The sequence below is a fragment of the Halichoerus grypus genome, chromosome 12 (genome assembly GCF_964656455.1).
Source record: "Halichoerus grypus chromosome 12, mHalGry1.hap1.1, whole genome shotgun sequence".
NCBI lineage: Eukaryota > Metazoa > Chordata > Mammalia > Carnivora > Phocidae > Halichoerus > Halichoerus grypus.
Window position 1 is genome coordinate 83511982 of NC_135723.1, and position 12815 is coordinate 83524796.

Consider the following 12815-nt stretch of genomic DNA (forward strand, 5'->3'; position numbering starts at 1 on the left):
TTGTTTAGAGCCGAAAGCTCATTTCCTCACAATTAACTTTCTAGACTGGGAGCTAAAGCCTCTTTCAGTCCCACAGAAGTGGGCTAAACAGGCTTGCACAGAAAACAGGAAACATCATCTTCCCCACCGAAGGGGACTTTTGGATGTCTCAATGGCCAAATACATCCAAACCACATAGCTAGACCAATGAGCTTGACTGTGGTGGGTAAGCTTTAACTTATACCAGCGTGTTAGCTGCCATCACGTTTGGACTGTGTGTTGCTTCCGGAGAAATGGTAACCTCAGGACGGGGTCTCTTGACCCCCTCCTTAGAGACTATTCCATGGAGGACCTTTGTCCCACGTGATAAACAAAAGAAAACGAGGAACAGGAATGCCACAGTTGCTTTACCAACCACGGAGTGGTTTCCGGTGCTTGAACCGGGCAAACTAGAAGTGGCCAGGTGAGGGGCGGATGGAATCAGATCAGCAGGGCCTCATGACCTTTCAGCTGCCTCTCTGACTTGCTAATGAAATAGAAAAATAAATCTTCATGCTTGTACATCGCATACACTGGTTGTCCAATTGCTTTTCTGAATTGATCACCTTTGCTTTTGATAGATAATACATCGTTTAGCAAATGCCGGGATTTTGTCCAAATTAGAATACAATTTCTCCCCGAAGTGGCCTTGAACAGCAGTCAGCCTGCTTCCTTCTTTGTCCTTGACCTAGCCACTGCAGGACTTGGGCTCTTGCTTCTTCTGACTCCAGGATGAGCATGCTGTCACTCTCTGAGAGGGGGAACATTTTGTTGATCTAGCAGAACTGCCCTGTCGCGTTCTAGTCTTCTCAGCTGGGCACCCTCACAGAGCCAGCAGCCTCTGGGTAAGAAACTAATTACTTGGACTCCTCCTTCAGTTTGACCTCCTAAGGGAAATAGGCCTGCAGAAGTAACCACCCAGGCGTAGCAGAGCATGGAGCAGGGCCCAGCAATTCCTTCCAAAACGGAAAAGGCTCCTGCGGATAAACCGGTGTGTTTTGTGTTCCCGCCTCATGCACAGCTCGGAAAGGCTGGGTTTTAAATAGACAACACATAAAACTGCTTGGGGTAGGTTGCATTAAGAGTAAGGGAGGGTTGAAAGGCAGGGAAGAAAATAGCCTCCCAGCAGCCTTCCTTCCTTGCTTCCTGCCTGGCTCACCCCTTTCCCAGCAAGCTCTGGGGGCCCTATGTCCCCAGACAGGGGCTGGGGAATATCAGGGCAGAAACAAGCCCTCTGGAGGCAAAGGGAGGCTCCTCTGCATTTCCCTTTCCTGCAGGCCTGCCCTGGTTTTTTCATGATGTCATCCATTCATCATTGTGAGCTGATTGGCGGTCCCAGGCCTTGGCTAGCTGCCCAGGGCCAGGAGGGAAGAGAGAGATACCAGGGCAAACTTGCAGCAGGCCCCTGAGCATGTGCGGAAATGTTGTCATCAGTTCCACAGAGAAAGACTCGGTGGAAATCAAAGAAGACAGTAAAAGTCACAAGATCTTTTCCAACCTTCCCTTCCCTGAATGCCTGGGAAGAAGTCAGGGGCCTCTTGCCTGTGGATGGGGAGCCAAACCCTGGAGTTGGCCTGGGTGTGGAGGAGGGACTGCTCTGCCAGATGCTTCATTCTCCAGAATTCAACCTATTTCCTGACTCAGTGGTGTTTGAAAGCAACTTTGTCCAGGTACTCTTGGGTCGCTCAGAATGGCACTCCTTGATTCTTCTCAACCTGTTCCCAAGATGTGACCAGGAGAGTCTGTCCCAGGGACTGGAGTGGAGTGAGAACTGGGGCAAGGAGAAGTCAGTGGGCCTGGAATGCATCTGACCCTGACCTTGCAGAGCCCCAGACAGGGCTTCTTCTGCAGACACTTGTCATCGTGGGGACAGAGGTCAGGAGTTCTCTGCTCTGAGTAGAGGACTTGGTATCCGAATCCCTCCATGTGCTTCCTTCTCCAGGCTGTCAGCCCAAAGAGGTGAACAAAGAGGCAGTGAAATGGGCTGCCCTTGGAGGGTTTGTAACAGAAATGCTGATTGGTGAAAGAACAGGAGCCGGGCCCCCGAGAGGGACCAGGGCTCAGAGTCTCTGCTTTCTTGAGGTGTCACTGTGCAAGTGACCTGCATGCCCCGAATCCCAGTTTCCTTTATTATAAAAGGGGTTGGACCAACCTGGTTGTTCTATGCAAACACAGGAAGCAAAGGCCCAAGTACAACGGGCACTCAGGGCATTTTTTTTAAAAAGACTTATTTATTTATTTGAGAGAGTGCATGTGAGTGCATTGGGCAGAGGGAGGGCAGAGGGAGAGGGAGAGAGCAAGAATCTCAAGCAGACTCCCCGCTGAGCACAGATTCCCATGACTGGGGGGTTGGGGGCTCCATCCCAGGACCCCAAGATCGTGACCTCAGCCGAAACGAAGAGTCAGCCGCTTAACCGACTGCGCCACCCTGGGGCCCCTCTGTGCATTTTTGTTTCCTTGCCTGCCCTTCCTTTCCTCAGGCCAGGTGGAACCCAGAATAAACAGACCTTGGGAGCTGCAAGGGACCTCACGGTTCAGGGAAAGTGCAGGAGATAATAGGGCCCCTCAAAGAATGGCCTAAGGACAAATTTTTCAAAGAAAAACCAGGAAACAGTGTGGGGAAGAGTCACAGAAATGTGACACAGGTCCGGGAACTCCTGGGCTATGGTTCTTGTGGGCGATTGCTGATAGGAGGTAGTGTAAATGCTCTTACCGTTGTTCAACCAACGTAGGTTTAAAGATTTTATTTATTTATTTATTTATTTGACAGAGAGAGACAGCGAGAGAGGGAACACAAGCAGGGGGAGTGGGAGAGGGAGAAGCAGGCTTCCTGCCGAGGAGGGAGCCCGATGCGGGGCTCGATGCAGGGCTCGATGCAGGGCTCCATCCCAGGACTCGATGCAGGGCTCGACTCCAGGACCCTGGGATCATGACCTGAGCCAAAGGCAGACACTTAACAACTGAGCCACCCAGGCGCCCCACCAACATAGGCTTAAACAGTGGTTCTCAACAAGCATTGATTTCGCCTGCCACCGCCAGGGGGCACTTGGCAACCTCTGGAGATATTTTTGATGGTCCCAACTTGGGCGGGGGGAAGGGATTGCTACTGGCGTCTAGTGGGTAGAGATGGAGGCTGCTACTAACCATCCTGCAGACCCCCCCCGCCCCCAAACAATTAGCCAGCCCCAAATGTGAATAGGGCTGAGGTTGAGAGACCCCTCAGCTAGAATACACTGCTGCTTCTGCCAAATGCTCAGGCTGTGCCCATGGGGCTGCTTTGCAGGTCAGAAAGGGCAGGAACTGGATAGACATCTACAAAGCCTCCAACACCATGGCCCTTGGGGTAACCTCCTCCGTGCCCTGCCTGCCCCTTCCCAATATCCTCCTCATGGCTAGTGTCAAATGGCACCAGGGACAGAGCCAGACGTGGAACAGACCATCTATGGCCCCAAACATCAAGCTGAAGAGGTAAGCAATACAGATGGGAACAGAGGACGGGTAGGGTGAGGGGTGGACCCAAAGTAGAGGCTGCTTTGTGACTCAACTCAAAGTAGGGAGAAACAGAGAAGTCGCTGGCAGTGACATTATTATTGTAGACAACAGTAGCCCGAGACAGAGGGTGCACTGGAAGCGTTAGGCCAAGCTTGGGGGAGGGGGGCAAAGGGAAGTGTTATGCGGTCAGCAATGAGAAGCCAGTCAACATGACTTCTTTCCTTCCTGTTGCTCTCACCCCACTGAATCCATAGCAAATCTCCCTGCCTCGGGCTGAGGGGCAAGGAAGCAGTGAGGTCCAGCCAATGGAGCACTGATTGGGAGACACAGACTCTAGTCTTTGGTATCCAAATGACTCAAATAAGTTTTGAGTCTCAAGCTATTTGCCTCATCTCAGTTTTCCTGGGGTAAAATGAGCGGAACTAAGTCTCACTTAGAACTGTCACATACAGGAAACTCAGACTCCTCTGGGATGAAACAGCCCTTTCTGATGTTTGAATCTCTTCAAGTAATCTGTAGGATATCTCAAGAATCTCTGGAGATTCCCAGAAGTCCAGGCAAACCCTTCATTTCTCCATGTCAGCTTGGTGATAAACCTCACCTTTATGTTCTGGGTGTACCTATAGAAAGTACAGCCCAGTTCCTTGAACTCTAGCCCCTTTGGGAAGAGTAGTGAAAGCACTGGGGTCAATGAACAGACAAGCTGGAAGTTTCCTTTATACTATCAAGAAGGAAACTGAAAACCCCTATGACCCCAGCCTCCTCATTCCAGGGCTATCTCTCTCAAGCAGGATCCCAGGGAACACCAGCATGAGAATCATGGCAGATTTCAGGGCCACACCCCAGACCTACTGAATCTGAGTTGTAGGGGATATCTTCAGGTGTCTGCATTTTAAACAAGCGCCCCAGGTAGACTCCCCAAAGTTTGAGCACCACGGTGCTAAACATTCTTTCTCCTACCCCCAAAAACCTCAGTCCTGTAGGAGACACTCCTCATTTTAACGAAGTCAGGGTTGGATCAGAAGCCATAGGGTTGCCATGGTGTGTCTTCCCTTGTGGCTTCAGGATCCTCCCACTGAAGTTTGTGGAGTTCCAGGTCTGTGACCGGCTTCAGCGCATCCTGCGTTTGAGGACAGTCACCGAGAAGATCTACTACCTAAGGCTGCACCCTGACCATCCTGAGACTGTCTTCCACTTCTGGATCCAACTGGTTCAAATTCTGCATAAGGGCCTGTCCATCACCACCAAGGACCCTAGGATTCTTGTCACTCACTGTCTGGTACCCAAGAACAGCTGCAGCCCCTCAGGAGACTCTAACGTAAGTGGGCACCATTGCCAGCTCCAGCAAAGGCCAGAGCTGAAGTGTGGCGTGTAGGTGAGCTGGTATGTGAGCACCCTGTGAAGGTGATCCCTGCCCTAGGCCTTTGCTAATCAGCTTTATTGAGGTATAATTTACAACCATAAAACCCAGCCCTTTCAAATATACAGCTCAACATTCTCAGTAACTGTATAGAGTTGGGCAACCATTACTACCATCCAGTTCTAGAAAACTTCCATCACCCTAAAGATTCCCTTGTGCCCAGTTGCAGTCATTCAGATGTCCCTATTTCCTGCCCTAGGCAGCCTTTGATCTGTGTTCAGGCTCTATAAATTCATATTTCTTAGACATTTCATATAAATGAAATCCTACAACATATAGTCTTTTATGCCTGGCTTCTTTCCCTTAGCGTGATGTTTTTCAGGCTCATCTATATTGTAGCATGAGGCCAACTCTGTGGCAGAGTCACAGACTATCCGTATTCCTTTTCATTGCTGAATAGCATTCCATCGTATAGATAGACCACATTTTGTTTGTCCATTCACCAGTTGGACATTTGCATTGTTTCCAGTTTTTGACTATCACGAATAATGCTGATATGAACATTTGTGTACAAGTTTTTGCATAGATGTATGTTTCATTTGTCTTGGGTAGATTCCAAGGAATGTAATGGCTGGGTCATAGAATAAGTTTCGATTTAACTTTCATTTTTTTAAAAATTTTTAAAGGCTTTATTTATGTATTTGACAGAGAGAGAGCACACAAGCAGGGAGAGCGGCAGGCAGAGGGAGAGGGAGAAGCAGGCTCTCTGCTGAGCAGGGAGCCCGACACGGGGCTCGATCCCAGGACCCTGGGATCATGACCTGAGCCGAAGGCAGATGCTTAACCAACTGAACCACCCAGGTGCCCCTAGATTTAACTTTTAAAGAAACTGACAAACTATTTTTCAAAGTGGCTGTTCCATTTTACCTTCCCATCAGCAATGTATGAGGGTTTCAGTTTCTCCATATCCTCACCAACCTTGTGTTTCTGCAATAAAAATTCCACCTGGTCATGGTATATATAATCCTTTCTATATGTTCCTGGATTCAGTTTGGTAGCATTTTGTTAAAGATTTTTGCATCTATGTTCATTAGCGATATTGGTCTGTAGTTTTCTTCAGAAATCTTTGTGATACCCTGACTTTGGTCTTGGAGTAGTACTAGCCTCATTGACTGATTTAGGAAGTGTTCTTTCCTCCTCTGTTTTCTGAGTTTTTGAAGAATTGGTATTACCATTAAGTATTTGATAGAATTCACCTGGGCATTTTTGCCCCAGGCCTTAAGATGTGACATCAGACCAATTTGAGCTGCAACGTAAACTCCATGAAGGCAAAGAGTTTTTCCCCATCTTCTTAGCTGTTATATCCCTAGTGCCTGGTACAATGCTGACATTCAATAAATAATGAATGAATGAATGAATGAATGAATGAATGACTATGAGCAGCATGCACGGCTGGAGTACCTATGGGGGTATCACAGGCAACAGGAAAGAAAGCAATTTTACCCAAGTGTGAAAAGCAGCTCAACATAGGATTTTTCTTAGAGAGATTAATTTTTTAAAGATATTATTTACTTATTTGAGAGAGAGAGAGAGCTCCAGCATAAGGGGCAGAGGGAGAGGGAGCCGACTCCCCACCGAGCAGGAGCCCAAGGCAGGGCTTGATCCCAGGACCCTGAGATCATAACCTGAGCTGAAGGTAGACGCTTAACCGACTGAGCCACCCAGGCGCCCAGATAAATTATTTTTTTAAGCATCTATTAAATTCCTACAACAGATATTTGATCCCCCTACCCTGAAATATAAAACCAAGTAGCAGAAGCTTTATTAAAGTTTATAGGAATAGGCTATTCAGGAACGTGTGAAGGTACGTTAATAAGAATAGATTATCTACTAAATTATGTCTAAAGTTTTCAATGACAGTATTATCTTTAAGGCACTAAAGGATATTTATAACAATACAGGCGGTATGATCAGAGATGGCCTCAGAATGGCGTCTCCGAGCAGCTGACCCATCAGCCCAGAGGAACAGCTCGAGTTCCAACACTTTCAGGTCTGGACCGTGATTAGGAAAATGCAGAGACCCTAAGGCCTTAACCACCTGGCTTTGCTTTTTCCCTCCATCTAGTCAGTAGAGAAGAAACCCCAAGCCTCCCAGCCCAGCGAGAGCCTCATGCAGCTGATGGCCAAGGGGGAGAGTGAGGCGCTCTCTCAGATTTTTGCCGACCTGCACCAGCACAATGAGTTCAGGTACATGCCTTAAATCAGGCCAGCCTGACGTCCCTGCTGCAGCCCAGATGGCCTGGGCTGTAAGATCTAGAAACCAAGTCACTTGGAAAAGGAGCAGAAGGAGGAGCATGAAATGCTTGCTACCACTCAGGATCCAGGTTTTATCCTCGACTCAGAGTAACCTTTCACCAGTTCTCTTTGCCTTAGTCTCCTCCACAAAGCAAGCACGGTAGGCTCGACTCCAGAGGAATGTTGTACAAAATAAGAAGTAACTCGTCAACAATAAGAATAAGATAGTAGCACAGGTGGGAAAGGAAAAGCTAATTTCTAATCCTGTTCCTAGTTCTTACGGAGAAATAACTAAAACATTGTCTACTCATTGAGTTCATTTACCCATTCACCTGGCCTCTGCTTGGACTTCAGGGAGCTTCTGCGGTTGCTTTCTAAATGTATAATCCGTTCTGGAAAGCTCCATTGTACAGGCCCATCTTCTCCCTGCCTGAGGAAATGTCCTTGTATGTGCAGGGGCCTTGGGGTGACAGGCATTGAGAGCAGCCACAGGGCACCACGACCCGAGCGCAAAGGTGATGTGGGAATCGGGGTCCTGGCAATCTTGATTTGTGGTTTAAAAGGAAAGGGAGGACAGAAATAAGTTAGTAAATGTCACCAGAAGAGAAAAACCAGGTGTTAGAAAGAAGAAGGTTTTTGTCACAATAGGGACCAGCAACGCAGAGACAGAACCAAAAAAAGAAGAAAGAAAGAAAGAAAGAAAGAAAGGCTTTTCCCCAGTGTTGGTAGTAAGCCGGCAGAGTTGGAGGGGGCAAGCTCACACAGCCCTGGGCCCAAGTCACTGCTCTGACTGTGAGCCTTCAGGCACATTGCTTTACTTTTCTGGCCCTAAGTGTTCAGATCTGCAAAATGGAAATTATGGTAGTGCCAACCTCATCCAGATCTTGTAAGATTAAATGAGCTCATACACAGCAGTACTTGGCATGCTCCTCAGCAGATTTAGGAAGGCAGACATAAGGAAATCCTCAATAAATATTAACTCGTATTATTAACTCAAGCGTGGGCTGGAAATAGAAAAGTATTCACACAAGAAAAAGACTTGTTAGTTGCCCATGGCCTAAGAATTTACACAGGAGGTTGTCACTTTGTATACATATCAGATACTTAACTACAGAGTATAGTTAAGTAATTTCTGGGTAAGATGTCAATATTACTGAGCTGGAGACCCCTGGACTCTAATAGAGCAAGATATATTGAAGCAACTTATTGACCGTCTCAAAATCTGAAATCACAGATTTTTCTTTTTTTATTACTGTTTGAAGGATAGCTTCTGTTTATATTCATGGCCACCATTCAGTCACCTGGCCACCCCCAGCTACAAGGGAGCTGGGAAATGCACTCATCACTGTTCATAGCCGTGTACCTCACACAAAATTAGATGCTCTGCCCCCGAGGAAGGAGAGAAGAAGGAGACTGGGGGCCTGTCGGCAATCTCTGGCACAGGCAGCTTTTAATATTTCTGGAAGGTCAGAGGAGACTAAGACCAGAAGGAGAATAGGCTCTCACCAGATGAAGGGTGAAGAAAGCTGTAGAGGTTGAGGGATCAAATGAGGCTTCATCCTGAGGAAGAGACTTGGTGAGTTTAGAAAAAGGGAGGGAAGGCCAGTGGGGAAATGGTGGTGGTGGGAGGATGGAAGTAGAAGTGGGCAGGGCCGAGCCAGGGCCTGGGAAGCCGTGGGCATGAATTAAGACCTTAGTGGAGTGGGAGCCTTAGTTGATTTGAAGGGAGGGAGCCTAGGTGTGAAGAGGCCAGCCGGTAAGCTGGGGCAACCTAATCGGGGCTGTCATGTCCCAGATGGATCGGAGGGCTGTGAGAAATAGGGGATAATGAATTTTTGCTTCACTGTTCTCTCAGTAATTGCTTTGGACAGACATTGGGTTTCTTCTCTTTAATTTCCCAGAACGAAGCCCTGAGTGATGGTTTCTCTCCTCATTCAGGCAGGTTCTAGTCTGTTTGCAATTATATCAGTTTTTGCATATTGGCAACAACAAGCAACTTACAGCAAATAAAATAAAAGGCTGAGACAAAGGACCAAACAGATGGAGTCGCACCCACTCTTCCTCAGCAAAAGCGGCAGCATGGGCTTAGCTCCCCACCCCGCCCCCCTCCCCCCTCCCCCCTTCCCCTTCCCCTTCCCGAGTTTTTTTCTGGTACTTTATTATGCAGCACACCCACCCAGTGTTGCCACAGTTGGCCTTTTTCATATTTATATCTGCCTCTAAAGCTTTTGCATGAAGAAAAATATAACTGGAAATAAGATTTGAAATGAGAATTTCATGCTCTGTTCTTTTCCTTTTGACCTTCATTTCCTCGATCCTGAAATGGCTGGAGTTCCAGGAGCAGCAAAAAGACACAGACTAAAAGGGACAGCTCAGGTAATGGAGGGCACAGGGCACCCATGTCTCGGAGAACTTTCTGCTCCACAGATGTAGGAATAAGTCCCCCCACCAGCTCCCCATCCCAGCTTTCCCGGATCTCTGTTGTCCTTCCTTATCTTAGTTTGAGTTCCTCTAGGCTCTTTGGCCACCATACTCAATTTGGCAGCAAGTCTTACCAATTTCTTTCTTTGAAATGTTTCTTGTATTCTTTCCTTCAGTTCTACTCCTGCAGATTCTACACTAACCACCTTGTCACCGCATGCCTGGCCTGTACAGTAATCTTCTATAGTTTATTCATTCATTTACTCATTCCAAAACATGCGGTGAGCACTTGGTAAGTGCCCAACACTGTTGAAGGCTTTGGAGTCACAATGAAGAAGGACACAGTACCCCTGTGAAAGGGTTTATAATTTGATGGAGTCAGATGGGTAGATTCTGAAATCTCAAAATCTCTCTTTCTAGGCAACATTCAGAACTCATGCCTGGGGTCCCTCAGGAGCGTAGAGACAGGGGTCCCTCACTCCCCCCAGGAGGCTGTTTGGGAAGGCCTGGGGTCTGAGCTGAGGCATAGAGGATGAGTGCAGGCGGGGCTGACTGAAGCAGAGAAGGCAAGGCATTCTAAAAAGAGGCAGAGTCTGGGTGAAAGAGCATGACACATTCTGGAAAGAGCAGCCGGTTCCCTACTTATTGCCAGGTTCTAGTTTACCCCAAATCCACTCATTTTGGCATGCATGACCCTGCAGAAACTTCCCTCTCTTCCCCATCTCACCCGAACACTTTCTCCCCCTCAAATAGACGCCCCTTGCCTCATCTTCTTCTCCAACCCAAATCTGCTCTAGTCAAGTATTCACTATCCTTCCCTGTGCCTTATTCATTCCCTCTGCTCCCTTCCCCCTGATGCCCCACCCTCAATCCTGCCTATCCTTGGTCATAACCTCTATGACATTATTCCCTACTTGTTTCATAGGCTTAAGTCTTATTTCTTCAGCCAATACTCATTCTTTTCATGCCTCTGAATTATCTGCAGTGGCAAGCACGGGCTAGGAACCCAATGGGAGTTCAGTAAATATCCGTGTGCCACACCACTAATAAATTATTCCTCCAAATTGGTTCAGGAGGCAACCAGAATATCGTGTTATATTTAGGAATTTAGAGGAATGTGTAGATCGCAGAGAAGCTCCCGACTTTCATCCAAATCAGGGATTCCAACCCAAACGTCTGCAGGTGGTATGAATGGGTAGAGAGTCTAGGTGTCATGTAAGAAATGGTTGACTTTTCTCTCAACTCCATTGTAAGTTAAACACCAGCTAGGCTGACACTTGGTTTCAGCACTGAGGAGGCAGTAGGAGGTGGTAGGGACGGTGGTGATGAGAAAGTGAAGGTTTCCATGAAGCCGTCAATTGTCACCATGCTGGAACACAGGCCTGGTGTTGCCAGATACTCTGATTTCTCAACAAAAGCCACAAATCTAGATTTTTATGTGACCTACCCCCTGCCCCATAAACACTAAAACACAGTCTAGGCTGACACTTAGTGGGCAAACAAAACATATCTGCAGGCCAAATTCAGCCTGGAGGCTGCCAGGTCATTCAGCCCCTGTTCTAAATGGTGAGTAGAGCTGATGCTGGCCCACGTTTTCCCAAGCCTGAGAATGCGTTCTCATGTCATGTGACTGATAATACAATGATGATGCATTGTTTTCACACATACATTCAATCACATACACACTCAAAACACCCCATGAGATTATGGTTGAAGAAGACAGAGAATAAGTCACATTTACTTCTAGGACTTGAGAGAACAGCCGGAATTTCAGAGTCACAAGGTATGTGGTGTCCTGACAACTACCACGCCCAAGCTGTCTTGAGGCTGATTTCAGTGAATTGTCCTAGAATGTTCTCAGGACCCTTCACTCTCCTTGTACCTGAAGGAACCCCTTTTTCCTCTTTGGTCCAGATAGTGTACCCTTTGAGTTTGGGAGGACAGTTATACCCCAGCCTCTGGGAACTTCTGGATGAAAAGAAAGAGAGAGCTACATTGGGAAAAACCAGGGTCCCAAGGCTTACCTGTGTGGCTGAACTTTTCAACTCCCCCATCGGTGGGTAGTGTGGCCCTACTGCAGTGCTTCCCAAACTATAATGTGCAAGCAGTCCCCTGGGGATCTTGTTAAAATGCAGATTTTGAGTCAGTAGGTCTGGATGGACCCAAGATTGTGCATTTCTAACATGCTCCCAGGTGATGCCAAAGCTGTTGGGCTGCAAGCCACCCTTTGAGTAGCTGAAGCCAAGTGGACGAAGAACAGGCTCTGGCTTAAGGCCATCTGGGTTCACGGCCATTGCCAGTTCAGCTAGCTGAATCTCTTCGGGAAATTCACTCAGTGATCCTCTCCAAGCCATGTCAGTTCCCTCCTTTTACTGGCACTTCCTTGTTCAAAGGATATAATAGTTAAAACGTGGGCTCTATTGCCTAACTGCCTGGCTTTGAATTCTGGCTCTGACTCCTCATTATGTGACCACAGGTAAGTGACTTAACCTCGCTGGGCCTCAGAATCCTAGTAAAATGGGGACTACGGCAGCGCTGACCTCTCGGGCTCCTTGTGAGAATTACAAGAGCATTAAGGCGTGTGGTTGTTTGGAACCGTGCCTGGCTCATAGAAAGCACCCCACAAGTGTTGGCCATAACCTGTGGGACTGCTCTGTGAATTAAAGTTACAAACGAATGCATTCCCTTTATGACCTAGAGAAAGATACTCACAGTGAAGACGGCATCCCTTGCACCCGCGACCTCAGTTGGAGAGATTCGCTCACTTATGGAGAGTGGGAAAGAGAGAACCCCTCTGGGCCACAGCCCCTTTCACTCCTCAGCACCCTGGCAGCCTCCACGGGGCCACAGCTGGCCCCACTCATATAGGTACTGTGATGGGAATAATCTGATCGCCTTCATGGGACAGCCCTGGAGTTCCATCTCAGGCTTGGGTTCAGGTCCTAGGGGCCTGGGGGTGATTCCAGGAGGCTGTGAGTGGGAGTGGGGGGTGCCAGCCAAAGCCACCTCAATTCTCTTTGTTCCTGCTCTGTTCTTCTCTACCTCCAACTGGGTTGAGTGAAACCCTAAATGTGGCAGCTCCAGAGCCCCTAGAGGCTCCTAGGACCTCTTGCCAGGGGCCCTGACGGGACAGAGACCCGGACAACACTGTTGTGGCTAGACCTGCTTCCTCCCTGCTGTGTGGGAGGGGCTGCCTCCTCAGCCGAGTGCCTCTGGACTCTTCCTTTGA

At 48.1% G+C, this 12815-nt stretch overlaps 1 protein-coding gene across 1 annotated transcript; it reads left to right on the plus strand.

The window, feature by feature from the left end:
• The first annotated feature begins 1407 nt into the window (after positions 1-1407).
• Positions 1408-12454, plus strand: GARIN1B (golgi associated RAB2 interactor 1B). The gene is made up of 7 exons (XM_078059855.1): positions 1408-1688; positions 3302-3486; positions 4576-4832; positions 7000-7117; positions 9498-9541; positions 10884-10886; positions 12285-12454. Exons 1-7 carry the CDS (start codon positions 1440-1442, stop codon positions 12452-12454), a joined length of 1026 nt encoding a protein of 341 aa, XP_077915981.1. The 5' UTR covers positions 1408-1439.
• Positions 12455-12815: the final 361 nt, after the last annotated feature.